The 23,552-nt window shown below is 41.7% G+C and overlaps 1 protein-coding gene across 1 annotated transcript in view; it reads left to right on the top strand.

Annotated features, from left to right (window-relative positions):
• LOC143188957 (uncharacterized) overlaps positions 1 to 23,377 on the top strand; it is a 35,535-nt gene extending 12,158 nt beyond the window's left edge. The window contains exons 6-7 of the mRNA XM_076393519.1: positions 282 to 18,681; positions 19,811 to 23,377. Of these exons, the coding sequence (XP_076249634.1) occupies positions 282 to 18,681; positions 19,811 to 19,980 (18,570 nt within the window). The 3' untranslated portion in view covers positions 19,981 to 23,377. The remainder of the gene's footprint in view (positions 1 to 281; positions 18,682 to 19,810) is intronic.
• The last annotated feature ends 175 nt before the right edge of the window (positions 23,378 to 23,552 follow it).

Genomic DNA, 23,552 nt, shown 5'->3' with positions numbered 1-23,552 from the left:
GTATAAGAGTTATTAATTAGTAAAAAAACGTCTAAAATTCATGTGACGTGTCAAAGTTGGAACTTATTTTACTAACTTCGCTATGTCCGACTTGACTAGTGCACGTCGACAGTAGAATAAGCCCCAAGTCAGACAATAATTAATAACTCGCAAAAGAACTGTGAAATGTTTTTTATTTTAGCATATAGAATGACCTCTTAAAATTTCTGACACTTGTCAAACACTCTTGAACTGACGTGATAAAGATAATTTATTGAACCATCGATATTATTCCGTAATAGGAAAGAAGACAATCCAATTCACCAGATGGAGACAAGGACATCGATCCCTTGATCCTGAATCTGACAGATATTGGCCAGGAGATGGTTGTCAATCTTCGCCACATTAACTTACGAGCACATCCATGCTATAGGGACCCCGACCCAATTAACTTGTACCACAAAGTGGGCCATGGAACACTGGACATGTACGTTCTGAGCCCGAGTAAAGACAGCCGCGAAGTGAGGGAATTCCTGGCAAAGTGGCACGCTTCAGACTCAAAACTCTTCGCTGGATCTCACAGAAAAGACTCGAATAACTTAATGTTCCCAATTCAGAATCTCGTGTCGATATGTGCGCTTCTGGTTTGGCAACCGGCTAATCCCGAAGACACAATTACGCGAATTTTGTTCCCTGGTAGCACACCGCAGCACAAGATCTTCGAAGGCTTCGAGCGGTTGAAACATTTGGAGTTCCTAAAACACCCGGTTTGTTCGGCAAAGAGCCTCTCTCCGTCCACGTCTTTGGCGACTCTGCGAGATAAGCCAGCGAAACAGAAACTGGGCTTGATCGAGAAGGAACCGAAGAAGATCGCAGACGTAAAAAAGGAGAAGAAAGAAGCAGACATAAAGAAAGAAGAAGCACCACCGAAGAGCGTGCCCTCGAGTACACCCATCATTCCTACCAAGCCACAAGCCAAATCTGAGGTGAAGGCTAAGAAAGCTGCGGAGAACAAGAAGATAGAAGTAGAAGGGAAGGAGAGCAAAAAGATTGAGAAAGAATTGAAGGACGTTAAGAAGGAAGTTATAAAGAAGGATACTGTCAAGGCGGACAAACAAGTCGAGAAACAGACAGCAGAGAAACCAGAGAAGATAGAAGACAAGCCAGAAAAACGTGACGAGGATACGAAAAAGACAGAAACAATCAAATCAGAGACTGACAAAATAATCATTCCTTCGAAAGAAGCAAAACCAAAGGTCGACTCGAAGAAGAAGGAGTTGAAGGAATCAAAAGAAACTAAGGTTAAAGTTGGAAAAATTGACACCGGTAAACCGAAAACGACTGAAAAGAAAACGAAGCAATTATCCGTGGACAAGAAGGAGTCTGGTATGATCGTCAAGTCCTCGCCAACGACACCAAAGAAAGTCATAAATGGAACAGCGACAAAAACAGAAATAACGAAAGCGGGTGTGCCGAGGGGAAAGCCTGCGGTTGGTCAAAAGTCTGTAACTGCGCCACCAGCGAAGAGTGCAAAAGATGCGAATAATAGGAAGGTAGTAGAACAGAAGAACATTGAGAAGTCGGCAATAAAAGACACAGCCGCTGGAGTAACCGTCGGTATGGTAAAAGTATCGGCGAAACCCAAACCAATGGACAGAAAACCGATTAGTCGTCGTGGTAAACCAGTCAGCCCGAGCAAACCTCGTGTACCTGGCAGCCCAGCGAAGTCCACTCGCAGCACACCGACCACTTCCGTCAAATCTGACAAAGATGGCGTCATTCGTAAAGCCAAGGGCGACAGAGGCACTACTGATTCGTCTACTGTGTCTACTCCATCTGGCATCGAGCCAGAAACTGCAGCGAGACTTGCCGAGAAGAGTCTGATCGAAAAATCAGAGGACATTTCGTTGGACTCTATTGAAAGTAAAGTACTGGCGGACCTGAAAGAAGAACGGGAAGTCGTGGAGGAAATCGAGGCTGTGCTTCAAAAAGCTGAAAGAATCGAGGAGACTAGAAAAGACGATCGTTTCGAAGGTGATGATGAAATCACTGCTGAAGTTACCGATAAAAAAGAGGAAGACATTACTGAAGAAGATGTCACTGCAGAGATTGAGGACGCGCCTAAGAAGGAGGATAGCCTGAGAAAAGGAAGTCAAGAGTTGACCGAGGAAGACGAATACCTGATCGTTGAGAAAGAGGAAGTGTACACAGAAGATTCGGCGCAGAGTGGCGAGGGTGAGCAAAAGCATATCCTCGACGAAGCCGAATCTGAGAAGGCTAAAATTTTAAAGGACCTAGAACTCGTGAAGGAGAAACGGGAAGAAGAAGAGGTAGAAGAAAAGGAGAAGGACGAGAGTGCGGAGAAGGAGTCAGCGGAATTGAAAGCAGAGCCTGTAAAAGCTGAGAAAGAAAGAAAGGAACCAATCGATTTGTCGCCAGATCGCCGAGAACAACTAGAGGAAGAAGTAAAAGAAGTAATCAGCTCTGCGGCGGAGGCCATACAAAAGGCTGAGGAGAAGGATGACTCCGGTAAAAAAGACAGCGAGGATATTACCAAAGAACCATCTAGCTTGAGTCCTGACAAATTGGATTCGTCAGAGAAGAAAACCACTGACACTGATATGAAACCTGAAGCCGATCAAAAAGAACAGCTTCCAGAGAAATTGGAAGAATCGCAAGAGCGAATTTCGACTTTAGAATCTGGTGCCACGACAACTGCTCCAACACTTCCCGAAGACGAACGTATACCTCTCGACGAAATAAAAGAAGATGTCGATGAAAAGCATATAATCGAGGAAGTTAAAGAAAAGGATGTGTCACCAAAGGCGAAAGAAGAAATTGCTGTTACTGCCGCTGTCATTGGTACCGCTGCCGCTCCCGCTCCACGAACCACTGTACCAACCACAACTGTCAAACCCGAAGTTCCAATGTTCGACGTTCGTCAAGCCGTGCAATGTTTGCAACGTGACATTGTGAAAACCCCAGATGAAGTTGCTGATTTGCCTGTCCACGAGGAGGTGGATCCCAAATTGTACAAAATGGAGGACTTCGAAAAAGTGAAAGAGGAGAAACCATTGCCACCTACACCGGCATCAGCACCACCAGTACCTGACATGAAGGAGCCTCCAACTCCACCAGTCAAGGAACAAAAAGGCGTCTTTAGCTTTTTCGGCAAGGTTGCCGATAAGTTTGAAAAGGGCATCGATAAGTTGACAAAGAAGTCGAAGAAGGACCAAGAAAAGGATACTGACGATAAATCTTCCTCCAAGTCGAGTTCACCGAAGGAAGGGAAAGCACAGGAAAAAACACTTCTTGAAGAAGTAGACATGGATAAGATGTTCCCGAAGGTGGTTAAACCTAGCGAGAAAGTCGAGGCCGAAGCAATTGAACGTAAACTAAGTGATGCTAAACCTATCAAGGAAGCTTCCCCGCCCCTACAAGAAAAGATTACGAAAGAGGAATTACGAGGAGTAGTAGAGAAAGTACAACCTGCGCCTGAACCTAAAGTTGAACCAGAACCTAAAGTCGAACCAGAACCTATGAAAGAAGAAATTTTGAAGAGTGTACCTAAGGATGTTCCTTTGAAGATTGAATTAGAGGCGGTGAAAGAACCAGTGAAAGAGGATGCTCAAGATCAAAAAGAGGAAGAAATTCCAGTAGCTCCTGAGGAGGAAACTGAAGAAATAAAGGCGCTTCTCGAGGAAGCCTCGAAAAAGTTTAAAACAGTTAAAGACAGTTTGAGGGATTCCTTAGAGTCCTTGGAAGAACAAATTGGTGACGAAAGTGCTGACTTATCGGGTGAAGTACCACCAGTAAAGGACGTTGTCAAAGACACGATGGAAGGTGTTGTTGAGAAATTGGAAAAAATGAAGCCACAAATTGAATCGTTGGAAATTAAAGAACCAGAGAAAGTGAAATTCGATATACCAAAGGACGAAGAATTCGAAGCAGAATATGATGAGGCTGAATCTTCTGGTCCTGTGAGGGACATCAAGGAAGCCGTACGCGATGTCGGTGAAGTTCTCGCAGGAACTGCTGGCATCGATATCGATGACAAGAAAAAGGATGTCAATGAAATTGTGAGAAAAGTCGCTGAGGTATTGAAATCGGATGACTTCCCCCCAGAACTTGAAGAAGTAAAGCCCAGTGCAAAAGAAGCTGTATGTCCGATCGCAGTTAAAGAGAAGTCACCGACGTTGGATGCTGTAGCAGAGAAAGTAGATGAGAAATTGGCCAAACTTGACGATAAAATTGTAATGCCAACTAAGGTTGGTATTACTGAAGAGTTCCTTCAGCAAGAGGAAGTCGAAGAGCTTATCGAGGAAACCGCTACACCAGCACCGGTTACCGCCATCAAATCACCTGAAACTGTTCCCGTGCACGAAGAGCCTTGCGTGAAAGTGGTCAAGGAAAAAGAGGCAGTCACGTCTCCGAGAGATGAAGTGAAGGATGCTCGCGATGTTAAAGAAATTTGCGATGAGATGATGAAAGAAGATTCGATTTGCAAACCCGGAACAGAAACTTTGCCAAAACAGGATGAACCATCGAAAGTGGACGTAATGGAAGCTGGATTGGAAGATGTTTGTGTGAAAGAAATTGCAAAGAGATCGCCCGAGGAAGAAATTCAAGGTAAAGAAGCAATAGAAGAGCCAGTGATAACCTTCGATCAGAAAGTCTCTCCAGCGAAGGCCGAAATTGTAGTGGTTTCTCCAGGTTCCACGCCAACATCACCGAAATTCCTAGCAGATAAGATTGAGGAAGCTAAAGTAGAAAGCAAAACAATTACTGGCCTTACGCTATTGTCCGCTGAAATAAAAGCTATGATTGACAAGGCGGATCGCATGGTGGAAGAGATAATTGAAGAACTTGTGACAAATAAGAAGGTAATTACGATTGAAATTATAGAATATATTACGATAGTAAAACGAGTTCCAAGGGAGCGTATAATTTATATTATTGAAGAGATTATCGTGAGGAAAGGACTTTCTAGGAAGGATGTCGTTGATAACGTTAACATTTTAAATCTTGAAGAATCAATTACACCACAATTGAAGGAAGAGCTCGAGGAATACATTATTAATGAATATGTTAAGAAAGGAAAACGTATCACCCTTCAAATAATTGAGGAAATTTCTATTAAGATGGTCGTTCCGAAAGTGATTATAATACGAATTATCGAGGAAATTATTGTCAAGAAAAAGATCGATGTGCCTACAGAAGGCGTGTTCGAATTGGAAGAAGAAGAAGAGGAGGAGGAAACACCTACAAAATTAGATCAAGCTGAAAGGAAACCAAGTATTGAAAAAGTGTCTGTCACAGAAGAAGAAGAGAAACCAAGCGTAAAAGCAAAGAAAGCTGAAACAGTCGTACCGGAAGAAGAAGACGTGGAACTAGATGGGTTCGTCGATATTGGCAGAAAAGTTTCGAAGGAAGTTATTGATGTCGAAAAGAAAGTGTCTCCTGTCAAAGCAGAAGAAGCAAAACAAATCGAAAAAGGACACGAAAAGGATGTCACTGATGATTTCGAAGCTGTTGAACAAGAATATAAAGTCAAAGATGCTCAAATAACTCCTGTTGAGGACATTTCACCAAAATTGGACGAGACTAGAGAAAAAGATTACGCAGAAGAAGCTATCGAAGACGTTGTCAGTGACGTAGTCGAAGCTGAAGAAAAGTTTGTTCACGAGACAACAGAAAAATTGGACAAAGAACAACTGGAAGCAGAGCCAATAAAAGTTTCTGAATTAGACAAGGAAGATGTAAAGCTCAAAGATTCCAAGGAAGAAGAAGGGACAGAATCTCTCGATACTGTCGAAAAATATCTGGACGAGGCTAAAGAAAAAGTAGAGGTGAAGCCTGTTGTTGAAAAAGTTGGTGAAGTTTCAGTAGCAAAGCCTGTTGAACAAAAACCAGGTAAAATTGAACCGCAACTTGAGAAAGAAAAAGAAAAAGAAAAAGAGACTGATGTTGCTCAGGCACCGCCGGCTACTCAAAAAAGTCCTGAGGTGGAACAAGACAAAGAAGAAGTAAAATTGGAGAAAGTAGACGAAGATAAAGTGAAACAGCCAGAAGTTAAATCACCGTCTCCTGCTAAAGAAGAAGCAGTCGAAAAAATTGAAGCTGTTGAAGTTACAGCAGCCAAAGTGACAGAAGAACCTGAACAAGAAGCAAAAGAACCAGAAGAGAAAGAAGGAAAGCCTAAAGATGACGTGAAAATTACAACAGTACCAGAAGTAAAATTGGCTGATGCTACGGGAAGAGCAGCTGAACCAAGGGCTGAATTAATTGGAGAACCAGAAAAAACAGATCTGAAGGAGGAAGATGAGGAGAAGAAGGATGATACAACGAAAGAAGACCGTAAGAGTCCTGATAAAGTTGAAGATGCTATTAAAGTTGAAAGAAAGGATTCGAAGGATATAGTACCTGCTGAAAAAGACAAAAGTATTGAAGTTTCTGTGAAAGTAGAAGACACTATTGAAGAGAAGGCGAAGCTTGAAGAAGATACAGGATCTGTCCGACGAATGTTGGTTACAGCCAGTAGTGAAGATGGTGGACATGAGACTGAAATTTGCCCTACTGGTAGTATTACGTTTACGAAAACAGTGACCCCAGACGATTCTCTGAAAGATGTGTCTGTAAAGTCAACGCCTGATAAAGATTCCTTGCTTTTGGACAAGGATTCTTTACGTTCTGGAACCAGTAGCCCAGAGAAAGATAGTATTTCTGAGAAATCAGCAGGGGTGAAGGATGTTGGGAAAGTCACTCCTGAAGACAGTTTAGATAAATCACCAATTGATAGACGTGACTCACAGGATCTTGAAGACAGTTTGGAGAAAACAGGAGTCGTTAAATCTAAAGAAGTGGATACCACTTCACCATCTATAGAGGCAGAAACTCCAAAGTCTCCACAAAAACCAGAAGAAGCGTTCCTTGATAAAGGAAAATCTCCTGTCGAAGCTGTTGAGAAAATAGTCGAAGAAGTTTCTCATAAAATGGAAGAAGAAGCACCAAAGTCGCCTACGGTCACGAAATCGCCTACAGAAAAAGAGGAACTGCCAAAAAGTCCAGCTGTGAAAGATGCAGAGATGACAAAAGTAAGCCCTATTACAGAAAAAGCACCAGTTTCAGAAACAATTCCACCGGTAAAATCTGAAGTACCTGAAGCTCTAGACAAAGAAATAACTCCTACTCAAACTGAAGAGATAGAACAAGACACTGAAAAACTAAGGTCTAGAACACCCAGCATAGCACCCGAATCGAAGGAAATAAGGGAAGGATCACAGTCTCCAGGTTTAGTTAGTGAATCACCAGAATTGAAAGATGTGGATACCAAGGCAGCAGATAAATCTAGATCGTCAAGTGTAACAAGTATTGCTGGAGCACCTAAAGAAACTGTAGATGGCTCAAAATCCCCAAGCGTTGCAGGTGAATCACCGGAACCAAAAGATGCTGAATATAAAGCAATTGACAAATCAAGATCACCAAGTATAACTGCAACTGTCGATCTCAAAGAAACAGTGGACCGCTCAAAATCTCCCAGTGTTGCTGGGGAAACACCAGATTTAAAAGATGTTGACACGAAAAGTGTTGATAAATCTAGGTCACCTAGTATAACAGCTACGTCTCCAGTATCAAAAGAAGCGATTGACCGTTCAAAGTCTCCAAGCGTTGCTGGAGAATTACCAGAGCTGAAAGATGTAGCAGCGACTAGTGTTGACAAATCCAGATCGCCTAGCATAACAGCACCTAGCGAAGTGAAAGACACAGTGGATAAGTCGAAATCTCCAAGCGTTGCTGGAGAATTACCAGAACTGAAGGATGTTGAAGCGACTAGTGTTGACAAATCCAGATCGCCCAGCATAACGACACCTAGCGAATTGAAAGACACAGTGGATAAGTCGAAATCTCCGAGCGTTGCTGGAGAATCACCAGAACTGAAGGACGTTGAAACAACCAGTGCTGACAAATCCAGAGCTCCTAGTATAACAGCACCTACCGAATTAAAAGACACAGGGATTAAGTCGAAATCTCCAAGCATTGCTGAAGAATCACCAGAGCTGAAGGACGTTGAAACAACTAGTGTTGACAAATCGAGATCGCCCAGTATAACAGCACCTATCGAATTAAAAGACACAGTGGATAAGTCAAAATCTCCAAGCGTTGCTGGAGAATCACCAGAGCTGAAGGACGTTGAAACAACTAGTGTTGACAAATCGAGATCGCCCAGTATAACAGCAACTAGCGAATTGAAAGACACAGCGGACAAGTCAAAATCTCCAAGCGTTACTGGAGAATCACCAGAGCTGAAGGACGTTGAAGCAACTAGTGTTGACAAATCCAGATCGCCTAGTATAACAGTACCTACCGAATTAAAAGACACAGTGGACAAGTCAAAATCTCCAAGCGTTGCTGGCGAATCACCAGAGCCGAAGGACGTTGAAACAACCAGTGTTGACAAATCGAGATCGCCCAGTACAACACCACCTACTGAATTAAAGGGTACAGCGGATAAGTCAAAATCTCCCAGTATTGCTGGAGAATCACCAGAGCTGAAGGACGTTGAAACAACTAGTGTTGACAAATCGAGATCGCCTAGTGTAACAGCACCTACCGAATTAAAGGGTACAGCGGATAAGTCAAAATCTCCCAGTATTGCTGGAGAATCACCAGATTTGAAGGACGTTGATGCGACTAGTATTGACAAATCCAGATCGCCCAGTATAACAGCACCTACCGAATTAAAAGACACAGTGGATAAGTCAAAATCTCCAAGCGTGGCTGGAGAATCACCAGAGCTGAAGGACGTTGAAGCAACCAGTGTTGACAAGTCGAGATCGCCTAGTATAACAGCACCGAGCGAATTGAAAGACACAGTGGATAAATCAAAATCTCCAAGCATAGCTGGTGAATCACCAGAGCTGAAGGACGTTGAAGCGACTAGCGTAGACAAATCCAGATCGCCTAGTGTAACAGCAACTAGCGAAGTGAAGGACACAGCAGATAAGTCAAAATCTCCAAGCGTTGCTGGAGAATCACCAGAGCTGAAGGACGTTGATGCGACTAGTGCTGACAAATCCAGATCGCCCAGCATAACAGCACCTAGCGAATTAAAAGACACAGTGGATAAGTCAAAATATCCAAGCGTTGCTGGAGAATCACCAGAACTGAAGGACGTTGAAACAACCAGTGCTGACAAATCCAGATCGCCCAGTATAACAGCACCTACCGAATTAAAAGACACAGGGATTAAGTCGAAATCTCCAAGCGTTGCTGAAGAATCACCAGAGCTGAAGGACGTTGAAACAACCAGTGTTGACAAATCGAGATCGCCCAGTACAACACCACCTACTGAATTAAAGGGTACAGCGGATAAGTCAAAATCTCCCAGTATTGCTGGAGAATCACCAGAGCTGAAGGACGTTGATGCGACGAGTATTGACAAATCCAGATCGCCCAGTATAACAGCACCTGTCGAATTAAAAGACACAGTGGATAAGTCAAAATCTCCAAGCGTTGCTGGAGAATCACCAGAGTTGAAGGACGTTGAAACAACTAGTGTTGACAAATCCAGATCGCCCAGTATAACAGCACCTGCCGAATTAAAAGACACAGTGGATAAGTCAAAATCTCCAAGCGTTGCTGAAGAATCACCAGAGCTGAAGGACGTTGAAACAACTAGTGCTGACAAATCGAGATCGCCTAGTGTAACAGCACCTACTGAATTAAAGGGTACAGCGGATAAGTCAAAATCTCCAAGCGTTGCTGGAGAATCACCAGAGCTGAAGGACGTTGAAACAACTAGTGTTGACAAATCCAGATCGCCCAGTATAACAGCACCTAGCGAATTGAAAGACACAGCGGTCAAGTCAAAATCTCCAAGCGTTACTGGAGAATCACCAGAGCTGAAGGACGTTGAAGCAACTAGTGTTGACAAATCCAGATCGCCTAGTATAACAGTACCTACCGAATTAAAAGACACAGTGGATAAGTCGAAATCTCCAAGCGTTGCTGGCGAATCACCAGAGCTGAAGGACGTTGATGCGACTAGTGCTGACAAATCCAGATCGCCTAGTATAACAGTACCTACCGAATTAAAAGACACAGTGGACAAGTCGAAATCTCCAAGCGTTGCTGGCGAATCACCAGAGCTGAAGGACGTTGATGCGACTAGTGCTGACAAATCCAGATCGCCCAGTACAACACCACCTACCGAATTAAAGGATACAGCGGATAAGTCAAAATCTCCAAGCGTTGCTGGAGAATCACCAGAGGTGAAGGACGTTGATGCGACTAGTATTGACAAATCCAGATCGCCTAGTATCACTGCAACAGAAGTTAAAGAAGTAGCAGGCAAGTCAAAATCACCGAGAGAATCGCCTGACCTAAAGGATGTTGACGCTACAACAGTTGACAAATCCCGATCACCTAGTATAATAACTACGCCGCCGGAGTCTAGAAAAACAGTAGATCGTTCGAAGTCTCCAAGCATTGCTGGAGAACCAGCAGATTTGACAGATCTTGATGCAAAAGTTATAGACAAATCTAGATCCCCAAGCATAACTGAGCCTAAGGAAACACTAGATCGTTCGAAGTCTCCAAGCGTTGCCGGGGAAGTATCAGAGTTGAAGGATGTTGATGTAAAACCTGTGGATAAATCCAGATCACCAAGCATAAGTGTACCAGTGGAATCTAAAGAAACAACAGATGTTCCTAAATCGCCGACCGTTACTAGTGAATCGTCCGATTTAAAAGACGATGGAATTAAAACAATCGATAAATCACGATCGCCAAGTGTAGCAAGTACTGTTGGCGAATCCAAAGAAGTCATAGATACTTCAAAATCATCAACTTTAAGTGAACCTCTTGACGCAAAAGATGTCGGTGGAGAAATAATTGAGAAATCTAGATCTGCAAGCATCGTTAGCGTGCCGGGTGAATCAAAGGAAACTGCGGATAGTTCAAAATCTCCAAGCAGTACTGGTGAAGTACCTGAACTAAAAGATATGGACTCTAAAGTTGTAGATAAATCTAGATCTCCAAGTGTAACAAGTGTTCCTGGTGAACCTAAAGAAGCTCTGGATCGTTCAAAATCCCCAAGCGTTGCTGGCGACTCACCGGATTTAAAAGAACTGGAGACGAAGGCGGGTGATCAATCTAAATCTCCAAGTATAAAAGGCAGTCCTACTGAAAGTAAAGAACCTGCAGATCGATCAGAACTGCCAAGTGTTATTGACGAGTCGCCAGTATTGAAGGATAGTGACGCAAAGGCTGTCAAAGAATCTAGGTCACCTAGTGTAACAGGTGCAGTTGTAGAATCTAAAGAGGCGGCAGACCATTCTAAATCTCCAAGTACTGAAAGAGAAACGCCAGAACTAAAAGATGTTGATACAAAGATTATTGAAAAATCTAGATCACCCAGTGTAGCAAGTACAGTTACAGAATCGAAAGAGGGAATTGATCATTCAAAATCGCCAAGTGTTGCTGGAGAGTCTCCAGAGCTGGCAGACGTTGATACCAAGACTGTAGACAAGTCGAAATCACCTAGTCCAACGAGTATACCTGGTGAAGCCAAAGAAACCACGGACCGCTCGAAATCTCCGAGCATAGCTGGAGAACCTGTTGAACTAAAGGATGCCGACGCAAAGACTGTTGACAAATCTAGGTCACCAAGTATAACAACGCCAGCTGTTGAATCTAAAGAAGCTACAGATCATTCGAAATCGCCAAGTATTGCTGGAGAATCACCAGAATTGAAAGATGTTGATGTCAAGTCCACAGATAAGTCTAGATCACCTAGCATAACTGGAGCTATCGATGAAAGTAAAGAAAGCATAGACCGTTCAAAATCTCCAAGCATTGTTGAAGAATCACTGGAGTTAAAGGACATTGACACCAAGACTGTTGATAAATCGAGGTCACCTTCAGAGGCTAAGGAATCCACGGACCGTTCCAAATCGCCAAGCGTTCCTAGTGAATCGCCAGAATCGAAAGATGTCGATACAAAAGCATTGGATAAGTCAAGATCTCCGAGTGTTACGAGTGTTCCTGGTGAAGGTAAAGAAAGCATGGATCGTTCAAAATCTCCAAGTGTTGCTGGTGAATCACCAGAATTGAAAGATATTGATACTAAAGTCGTTGATAAATCTAGATCACCGAGTGTAACGAGCGTTCCCGAGGAAGCTAAAGAAGCCATAGACCGTTCAAAACCAGCAAGTATTTCTGGTGAGTTATCAGAGTCGAAGGACATGGACGCGAAGTCTACTGACAAATCTAGATCACCCAGTGTAACATCTCCACCTGCAGAATCTAAGGAACCGATGGAACATTCGAAGTCTCCAAGTGTTGCTGGGGAATCACCCGACTTGAAAGATGTTGACACAAAAAGTGTTGATAAATCTAGATCTCCTAGCATAACAGGTCCACCCATTGAATCTAAGGAAGAAATGGACAAATCAAAATCTCCATCCGTCACTGAAGAGGTGGCAGATATAAAAAGTGTTGATAAATCCAGATCGCCCAGTATAGCAACTCCTGCTGTTGAATCCAAAGAAATTACTGATCGTTCAAAGTCGCCTAGTAGTGTTGACGAATCCTCGGTGAAAGAAAGTGATGCTAAGGCTGTTGATAAGTCCAGATCACCGAGTGTGACAAGTCCTGAAGAACGCAAAATAAGTATAGATCATTCAAAAACTCCAAGTATCGCTGGAGAACCTGCAGAGTTGAAGGACGTTGATACGACGAAAGCTGATGACAAATCTAGGTCCCCTAGTATAACATCTAGTGTCCCAGAATCTAAAGAAGATCACCTAAAATCTCCAAGTCTTGCTGGCGAAGCACCGATCCTAAAAGACGTTGATGTCAAAACCGCGGATAAATCTAGGTCACCAAGTATAACAAGTATCTTAGCTGAAGGTAAAGAAAGTATAGATCGCTCAAAAACTCCAAGTATTGCAGGAGAATTACCAGAACTGAAAGATGTTGAGGCAAAGGATGTTGCCAAATCAAGATCAGCTAGTGTAATAAGCACAGCTGCTGAATCTAAAGATGTGGCAGATCAGTTGAAGTCTCCAAGTGTCACTGACGATTCACCAGACTTAGCGGACGTAGACACGAAGGCTGCTGATAAGTCTAGATCAGCAAGTGTTGTAAGTGTGCCAGGTGAATCTAAAGAAACAGCAGACCATTCGAAATCTCCGAGCCTAGCCGGAGATGTAGCAGATGTAAAGGACGCTACTTCAAAATCTCCAAGTGCGGAGCGAGAACCTTTAGACATGAAAGACGTTGATACAAAGACTGTTGATAAATCTAGATCGCCTAGTATAGGAGCCATTTCCACTGACGCTAAAGAGGTGCGTGATTCTTCAAAATCTCCAAGTGCCGACAGAGATTCTTTAGACCTAAAAGATGTTGATACAAAGACTGGTGATAAATCTAGATCACCTAGTATAGGAGCTACATCCATTGAAACAAAAGATGTTCGTGATTCATCAAAATCTCCTAGCGCTGATAGAGAATCTCTAGACTTAAAAGAAGCTGATACAAAGACGACTGATAAGTCTAGATCACCGAGTGTTGCAGGGGAATCTAAAGAATCGGTTGATCGCTCTAAGTCTCCAAGTATTGTTGGTGAATCACCAGAATTAAAGGATGTCGAAGCGAAAGCTGTCGATAAGTCTAGATCACCTAGTATAGCCAGTACAATCGGCGAATCTAAGGAAATTGTGGACACAGCAAAAACACCATCTATCGCTGGTGAATCGGTACAATTAAAAGGTGTTGATGAAAAATCTGTTGACAAGTCTAGATCACCGAGTGTAGCAAGTGTTCCAGGTGAATCTAAAGAAGTCCACGATCATTCAAAATCCCCAAGTGTTGCTGGAGAAGTTCCAGAATTGAAGGATGTTGATGCGCAGGGTGCTGACAAATCTAGGTCTACGAGTGTAACACCTTCAGCTGCTGAATCGAAACAAATAGATGGTTCCAAATCTCCAAGTATTGCGAGTGAATCAGCTGATCTAAAAGACATCGAAGCTAAGGCAATCGATAAATCTAGATCGCCGAGTATAGCTACATCTGTTGAAGTGAAGGAAGCCGCGGATCGTTCCAAATCTCCTAGCGTTGTAGGAGAAACCCCAGACTTAAAGGATGTTGATAAATCTAGGTCACCCAGTGTCGCATCTACTCTTGGTGAATCTAAAGAAATTGCAGATCATTCCAAACGTCCAAGTGTTAGTGAATCAGAGGGTATGAAGGACGTTGATACAAAAATTGTTGATAAATCTAGGTCACCAAGTGTAAGTTCTACCCTCGGTGAATCTAAAGAAGTGCTGGATCATTCTAAATCTCCTAGTGCTGCTGGTGAATTGCCAGACTTAAAAGATGTTGATATCAAATCTGTTGATAAATCTAGATCGCCCAGTGTGACATCTACTCTTGGAGAATCTAAAGAAGTCGCAGATCATCCTAAATCTCCAAGTGCCGCTGATGAAAAGGTTGCACCTAGTGAATCTACAAAACCAACTGATCATTCGAGGTCTGCTAGTGTTGCAAGTGTATCATTAGACTTAAAAGACATTGATACAACAATCGACAAATCTAGGTCACCCAGTGTCACTAGTGTAGCAGCTGAATCTGCAGAAACAAAAGATCATTCCAAGTCACCAAGTGTTGTATCCGAATCACCGGACCTAAAAGACGTTGATGCAAAGGGCGTAGATAAGTCCAGATCTCCAAGTGTTCCTAGTGAATCTAAAGAGACCATGGATCTTTCAAAATCACCAAGCACTACTGATGGTAAGCTTGATATAAAAGACATTGACAGAAAGTCATCTATCTCTAGTGAAAAAGACAAAGAAAGGGGTTCAGTGTCACCTAAATCGGAAGGATTTGGTTTAGAAACTGAAAGACACGGTGATTCTCCAGAGGATGCTAAATCCTCGACAACCTATTCGCCGGTTAGTGAGAAAACTCCTAAAGACAGATCTCGATCCCATAGTGTGTACGATACTGGTGACGAGGCTTCCTTATCCAGGTCCAGAGCTGCTAGTCTATACGAAGACAAGATATCCTCTGAAGAGAAAGAACCGACAGATCAGAAAAAATCGCCTGAGCCGTCGTTTAAGACTGTCTCTACAGCAATCGGCATTGCTACCACAAGACTGATCGAAAAGGACCTGGGAATTATAGACCCAATCGATAAAGAAACTAAAAAACCTGCTAGTGAGAAAACTCAGCAGGAAGAGGATGAAACTGAAGAAGATATCGTGAAAATAACTGCCGAGAAGAAAGCAGATATCGAAAAGTATATATTTGAAGAATTTGTATCTAAAAAGAGAAAAATTACAACAATTGTTATAGAGAAGATAATTATGACCTATGCAGTACCAGAATTCTTTGTCATGGATATTATAGATTCTGTTATTCGTAAGGAAAAGTTACGCAGGGATTCATTGTTAGACTTGGTTGATTCTAAAATGCAGAAGGCAGAAGAGGATACGAAGGTAGAAGTATTGGATTCATCCAAGAAAGCTGATCTTGAAAAATACTTGGTGAATGAATTAACTGTCAAACGTAGAAAAATTACATCGGACGTTCTTGATGAAATTTCCACGCTGAAGAACGTATCACGACTTCTTCTCAAAAACATTATTGAGGAAATTATTGTAAAAGAAAATCTAGACAGAAATTTGCTAGTGGATACAGACCCTGAAGAATCGGATGAAAAGTACGAGACACCAGTATTGTCAACAAGTTGTACTCTTTCTGTGGCAGGTGATGCTACCGATGTTGGAAAATTAAGTGACGATGGTAAAACATCCCCTGCGACCCATGATCACTACAGAGACGCAAAAGACGTGAGTGGAGGTTCTAGGAGTCCCAGCTTAAGTTCCGAGCCAATAGCTTCCGACAAATCCACTCAAGACAGTCCTGTTCGTTCCGAACCCCACATTGACGAAGAAGTTTCGATTTCGGAAGAAAAACGAATGGAAATTGAAAATCTGTTAGATGAAGAGTACATTCGAAAATCATTGAAGATTACGGAGGAAATTCTAGAGAAAATCATCATGAGAACGTCTTTGCCTCGGTATATAATTTTGGAAATAATTGAAGAGATAATCTTGAAAAAGAAACTTTCAAGAGACTCTGTGATCGACTCTGAAATTTATCAAGACGAGCCTGATGAAAGCTACGAGAAGGACGACTATCGTTATGAAAAATCTCCCGAACCTCGATACGAACTTCCGATTGATAGCATGAAATCTTCCTACGAGTATAAGAGTTCCGAAACATCGATGTCCGACTATCCCTTGAATTACGAAAGTCAGTTTCACAAAGCATTCGTAGGTGGAATGACAGAAATTCGTACTACTCATATTACGACGCTGTCAGGAAAATCAACTCCGGACATAACACGTGATGGAACTCCAGACTCGGTTTCAGAACCGACAGCTTCTACTGTTGAAAGAGTGGAGGATAAGTTCCTTGGTAAGGCAGCCATTTCGCCAGACAAGGGTTCAACATCTTCGGTTTCTCCGACTGCAACAAAGACCATTGTCGACGTTGCTGAAACGAAACCTCCACAAATAGTGACTGTATTGAAGGAAAGCAAGATTGAACAATTGGATGATGTTCAAGACGAACCAAAAAAAGCTGCGAAGACAGTAGAATCGAAGACAGTCACTACTGTTCAAAAGGAACAACACGATGATAAAGATGACGAGTTGATTAGCAAAATTAAACAAGAACTTTCGAGTGACCAGACCGACGGCTCTGACGATAAGGTTATCGTGGTGAAAAAGATTGTAAAACGAGAAGTGGTAGAGACACAAGAACCGGAAGTGATTAAGGAAACAGTCTCGAAACAAGACGGTTCGGATCAGAGCGAGACTGAAACGATAAGGAAGATCATAAAGCGAGAAATTATCGAGGAAAGTGAACCCGTTGTGATTACGAAGGTAATCAAACGAGAAATTATTGTCCCTGAAGAGGAACTCGACAAAACGATTAAGGAGTTGGAAGGCGCCCAGAAAATCGAGGTTGAGGTGAAAGATCCACAAATTATCGAAACGGTGACAACGAAAATGCAGAAGACTGTGATTACGGAGAAAGTATTTGACGGTAAGACAGATGTGACGAGCACTGAAAAGACGATTACAAGTGTAAAATCGGACGAAGCAGAAGAAAAGGAAGAAACGAAGCCTGAAAAAGAGGGAGAGAAAAGCGTGCAGAAGGATAAATGTCCTGTGTCTCCTGCTGTACGAGATATCGCTTCTGATAGTTCTGCTCAATCGCACGGCTCAGGAAGATCTACGCCCGAGAGCAGAAGATTGGACAGTAGATCCTTGACAGGTACCCCAGAAGGTTTCCGGTCTGGCGAGATCATAAGGACGATCATCACCACAACGAAGACAATGTCAGAAGAGGGAGAGATCGTGACGACCACCAGAGAGGTCACCGAAACGACCAATGAAAAAGGCGAGACGGTCGTCTTAGCAGAAAAAATGGATGTAAAGGTGGACGAATGTTTACCCAGCAAAGATGCAGCAGAATCCATGATAAGCAGCGTAATCGGTAGCATAAAGTTGAGTGAAGCGGAGAGTGGAACTGACTGCGGTGACCGCGACTCGGCTGGTGCCAGTGACAGTGATAAAACTCAGAAAAAGACAGATACTGGCAAAGGAGACACTAGGAAACATAGCTACTCCGACGACGGTGAGGATCTGCCTTATCCATCGAGGTCGGAAGCTGAGTGCTCAGGGACTCAACGATTTGAACCGAGCAGCTCTGGGAGGGACGAATCGATCGGGTTCTCCGCGGCTGCGATGAGCAGAGGTTTCGATATACCTCAGTTCAGTAGTATGAGGACATTCCAAGAAGATATTGACACTGTGCGTAAGAGCAGCGAACCTATTCCAATACAAAGCGATTATTCACGGTTTACAGTGGAGAAGGAGTACGCTGGTGGTTACGAGGAGAAACCCGATGCGAAGAAGTACATTGACGAGGCAGACCTCGACTTCGAGAAAGCCCTGATGGAGCGCGAGGAGATGAGAGATCCGCCTGAGTCACTCAGCAGAGGAATATCGCCGAGGTACACCAATGGCAGCACGCGACAAGAAGTGTCCGATGACACAGCAGAGGAGGGTGACGAGGACACCAGACGCGATTCTAAGAAGGACCCACTCGATGGTTGGGGTACTCCCTTGCGCCTCCCCTCACCCAAACCACCGCAGAAGTTCAATCTGAGGAGTTCAGTGCAGCCTGCGAGCTCGAACCAACTGGGAACGTCATCTGACAGCGATGTGAGGCAGAGCTTTGATACTACTTGCGATTGGGGCGAGCCACTCAGGCTGCCGTCCCCTGCACCTGTAACCAATGAGATGTCTAACAAGGGTGCGCCAGGAACACCGAAAAAAGAGAAGAAGCAAGCGAAAAAAGTGCTGTCTGAGAACCTTAAGAATAAGAAGCGTTCCGAAAGCCCGGGAAAAAATGAGAAGAAAATTAAGGACTCAAAGAATAAGGTTCAACCGGTCTATGTCGATTTGACGTACGTGCCTCATCATGGGAATTCATATTATACGTCCCTGGAATTCTTCAAGAGAGTTCGTGCGAGATACTATGTGTTCAGCGGGACGGAGCCTAGCAGGGAAGTGTATGATGCGTTGTTGGAAGCTAAGAGAACCTGGGAAGATAAAGATCTAGGTAGGTTTTATTTTGATGCTAATAATACATATTTATTATTATAATTTTATTATAAGTAAAGAATTCGCTGGAGTATCTTAGAAAGAATCGAAAACATCCAAAATTTGTATGAAAGTTATTTGATACGAATGAGGACATATTGTGGTGCAATTGTTCCTTTTTGTAGGGGAAGAAGCGGGAGAGATTTCAAAATTAAATTAATTTTTCTAAATGGAACTGTTACATTTTTTTAAAACAAAAAACACTAAAACAATTATTGTAGAATTATATTTTTCATATTTTCAGTCCCTTCTAAAATATTACAACAGGTCCATTTAAAGTAGACACACTGTATGAGTGAGGCGTGATATTAAGCATAATCTGTTAGCAGTAAACGTACTCTAATACAGTTGATTGAAAGTTTATAATCACTTGCTAGCTTTCAAAATTGATTTTCTTAACGAGAATGCTTTTAATTCCCCTAACTTGCAAAGTAATCTCTGACTTTCGACCGACGGTTAAGTAACTTCGATTAAATTTATTAACTATTTATCTATAGCTGTTGAATTAGATTCGTAGTCTTAATAATAACGCTATTAATAATCGATATAAATTGTATAAATTAAGTGAAAATCATTATCGTCTTCTCATTGATAATATTAAAATCGTCATAAAGTCAGTATAAGATGTTTTTAAAAAAGAGTTTAGTAAAAATTACTTAAAGAGTATGAGTGCAAAAATGGACTCTACAGAATTAAAAGTAATTTTCGATATTACGAGAGGGCAATAAAGGTTTATTTATCGACGTATTTTCATGAAAGGTTCTTTTTATTTAGCTAAGCAGTACAGTTTGTCCTATGTATATGCTTTGCAGACAACCTGGTTGGAAATGCTTGGTTATCATTATAATATTCACTCAACATTCCTACTATTTAAATTTTGTAATATTAAAATAATTACATTTTTCAAACATTCAAATTTTTGAAGACTTGTTTAAATCTCCAGATTGTAATTCTAGGGTAAAACTTACTTTCTCGAAATAGTTATATGTACAAAACCTAAAAACGTAACTATTACCGAGCATCTTCATATTGTTATGTAATTGTAAATTATAATACAACAAAGTTTAACGATATTTCTTATTATTTAGAGGTGACTATGATACCAACCTACGACACGGACACCTTAGGCTACTGGGTAGCTGATAATGAGGAGGCTCTTGCTGCAAACCACATCGATCTTTCACCTTCGGCATCTAGATGCACGATCAATCTTCAGGACCACGAGACTAGCTGCAGTGCCTACCGACTCGAATTCTAGGGAATGGCAGCCTGCTCAGCCGTGATAGTCGAGTTCTGAGCGGAGTTCAGAATACAGTACATCATTCGTTTCTGGACTCATATTCGTGAAAAAAAAAAATCAAATCGACACTCGTCCCTATTTGTGACCCTTGGAACGTTAGAGAACCCTAAACAGTACTGAATCCAATTCATTGAGAAGTCACACGACTACCTTGCAATCCGAGTCTCGACTTGACTTGTCCGGAGTGAAAAAACTGTCGTCAGCGTTCAGCACAGGAATTCCAAGTCAAGGGAATCAATAATCGAATCGATTTCGATTTAAGCAAAATCTGATCAAGGTCTCTTCTCTTGCTTCTTTTCGCTCTTGTTCTCCATCTCGTAAATGAAATGCCACTGAGCATAACGATTACTATAATCTTTGCTTCTCGCAAACGTAACTCAATCTATGAGTCTGCTTTCGGCGAAAGAATTTGTTTCTTAATATCACAAAGTATTCATAAATTAAAGACTTTTATATGTATCTCCACACCGTTGCTGAAGGAACACCGCATAATATTTACTACATCACAGCGATCTGTGAGAAGAGAATATAAAAGAATGGAAACAGACGAGAGCATTACAAGAAAACGGAGAAGAAGCAAATATAAATATATAAGAAGAGGGAAAGGACTAGACAAAGGAAGAAGAAAAGAATGCAGAGAAAGGAGAACGATGACGACTACTAGCAAAGAAGATTCTTTGCCTATATTTCGAATCTCTGGCAAGCCAATTCGAGCAACCAGTCAATTCGAGCTTAACCCGACATGCACTCAACGACAATTCGTTATTGTTGCTATTAATGATGTCAACCCCTTCAACGCAAGTGTCTATTCGTGCATAGATAGACGATAATATACATTGGAAGATACTAGATAAGAATTATCTGTGTTGTGTAGAAAATAGAGATACGCAGTTGTAAGTTTGAAAGTACGAGCTTTGATGATTGTTGCGAGTCGATATAAATTAAGTAACGGAGGAAAAGCAGGAAGGCGACGAATAGCGCTGAGGAATATGAATGCGAATTGTGATCGATATTTTGACGAATTTTCCGAGCTCTTATAGAGCCAATAAGCGAGTAATTAAATGACGAAATCCAATGAAGGGATTCCCTCTCTCGCAGCGATGAAAGTGGAACGTCGAAGGACGAACCAAGACGGCGATAAATTCGTACAACATCCATCCAATGGACGAAGTCCACGTTCGATAATTCGATCGGGGCGGAAACCTCTGTTTCTGGTTAGCTCCCTCGAATCGCTACGCTGTAAACAGAGCTGGCCGCCCCCGTCACGAATCCGTTTGTAGGTATTTTTTAAAAGATGAGAATATTTCATTTACAGCAAGTGTGAAATATCACCTTTGAAATATAGGAACAAATTTCAACTTAAAACGCGCACCATCCTAAGATTAGATCAAACGATAATTGCGGTGTCGTACCGATGATGAGAAGAGTTGTATTCGTTCAGCGAACAAATACGTTTCTCTTACCACGGATCTCACAAGAACGCGCTGGTTATGATACACGTTGTCTCCTACAGAGATATTGATAGCGCTCCACTGATTACTGTTATTACGCGATAGAGATTGTCTTGCAAGAAGACGCCATTGTCTTACGGGCACATCGACGAGAAATTGAAATCTATTCAATTTTTTGTACTTACGTTGTCTCTTCACTAGGCACTGACGAGACACAAGGGAAATTGTAACCGAGCAAGGGTTACGCTAGCTTGAATGGAGACGATGATGACGACGACAACAACAATGACAGTGACGGTAACTATCACGATTAACGACAAGTATCGTAAATGATGATGACGATAATGATGATCAAGGATGGTTATGACAATGATCCGTTGATAATCGGGCTGGGGAAACTTCGAAAGGAACAAAGAGAATATGCGTGTAATAAATGAACAATAGTCGATTCAGAACGAATATATTTGTACGTCATCTATCGTTGTCAGTGCTATGACTGTTGGTACCATCGTCATTCGTGTCATTATTTTTATTATTATTACCATTATCGTTACTACTATTACTACTATCGCTGATATTATCATTGTTGTTTATCGCTGTTGCTTTGATCGCTATTATCATCATTATCATCGTCTTCGTCATTATTAATCGCTGCTCGCAGAAACAGATGAATGCCCTTTGCACGTGGGTGCAGAGGTAGCAACATAAATTGAATGACGACGATGGAGCATGTACCTATGTATTTATGTATTATTTATTGACAAGTAATAAAGACCAGCTATTTAGGTAGGATGTTAAAATTATGAAATTGAATTTAACTAAAATAAAACAAATGAATAAATAAATGAAGCTGTTGTCGACTGGTGGAACGCGATATATGGTTAAGGGTACACGCCAGCGAATTTATGAGCAGGCAAAGATAGAGGAGGAGGAGGAGGAGGAGAACGAATTTAAAATGAAAGGAACGGGAAAAGAGATAAATTTTAAGAACGAGCTTTCATTAAAACAATTTAGAAACAAATATGAAGGTGAGAAGAAATTAAAAAATATATATATATATTATAAACACACGAATATATATATAATATATGAACGCAAGGGCAGACAAAAGAAAATAGAAGGAAACTTAATTATGCAGTACGAAAGAGGAGGTAAAGAATTATAATACGAAACGTGAGCCTCAACACCTGTACGAACCCCTAAATCGTGGTGCTTAACGGGTGTGAGAACAGTGATAGGATTTCATTTGAAAAGAAATCAGCTTGATAGGGCCGAATGAACTTTTTTTCCAATTCCCGACGTTGCCCGAGACTCCGAAATTGAAATTTGTCGGTTAAGTGTTCTTGTTCGGTTTCAACGCCCGTGGCTCCGTGTTTTGCTACATCCATAGAGCTTTCAGTCAACTTTAGACCTGTTCGAACACCATGATAATGAATCGAAAGTCTTCAGAGGGTAGCAGCCAATGTTTGAATGCATTAATGGATCGGTGTACGTGTACACTGTGCGAAATTTCCGACACGCGAAGGTTCTAGTCAGAAAATGTCTCGTTTCCTAATGGTAAAATCATCTAGTCATTCACAGGCGGGTCTACTGTCCTTACGAGATTGCACCACAAACATGAGGCGACTGTGATCTTTCACGATTATATTATTCAAGTCGCGGTTCTCACCCCTTGAAACGCATCGGCGCGTTTTTCGAATAACGAATTAAAAAGAACTTACTGTGGAGTGTTCATGGTGCTATGATTATTATTATGATTATTATGATTATTATTATGATGATGATGATGATTATTATTATTATTATGATGATGATTATTATTATTATTAATATAGAAATAACAATGTTATGCTATATGACGAAAATGATGATATAATAAATATACATTATACCTTAAAACACGATTACGTCTTCCCATCATGGTATTTGTTTAGAATTTCCCATGTATTCTGATATGCGTTCTCAAAAGCGATTTTTCTGAATTTTATTATACTCACAAGAATTAATTAGAATTAATTCATTCCAATATGTGTGTAGAACACTACTTTAGAAATGTTTTAATTCCTCGACAATTATTGC

The sequence above is a fragment of the Calliopsis andreniformis genome, chromosome 3, assembly GCF_051401765.1.
Source record: "Calliopsis andreniformis isolate RMS-2024a chromosome 3, iyCalAndr_principal, whole genome shotgun sequence".
NCBI lineage: Eukaryota > Metazoa > Arthropoda > Insecta > Hymenoptera > Andrenidae > Calliopsis > Calliopsis andreniformis.
Note: the sequence above shows the minus strand (reverse complement) of the source record. Positions and strands in the feature narration are given on the sequence as shown.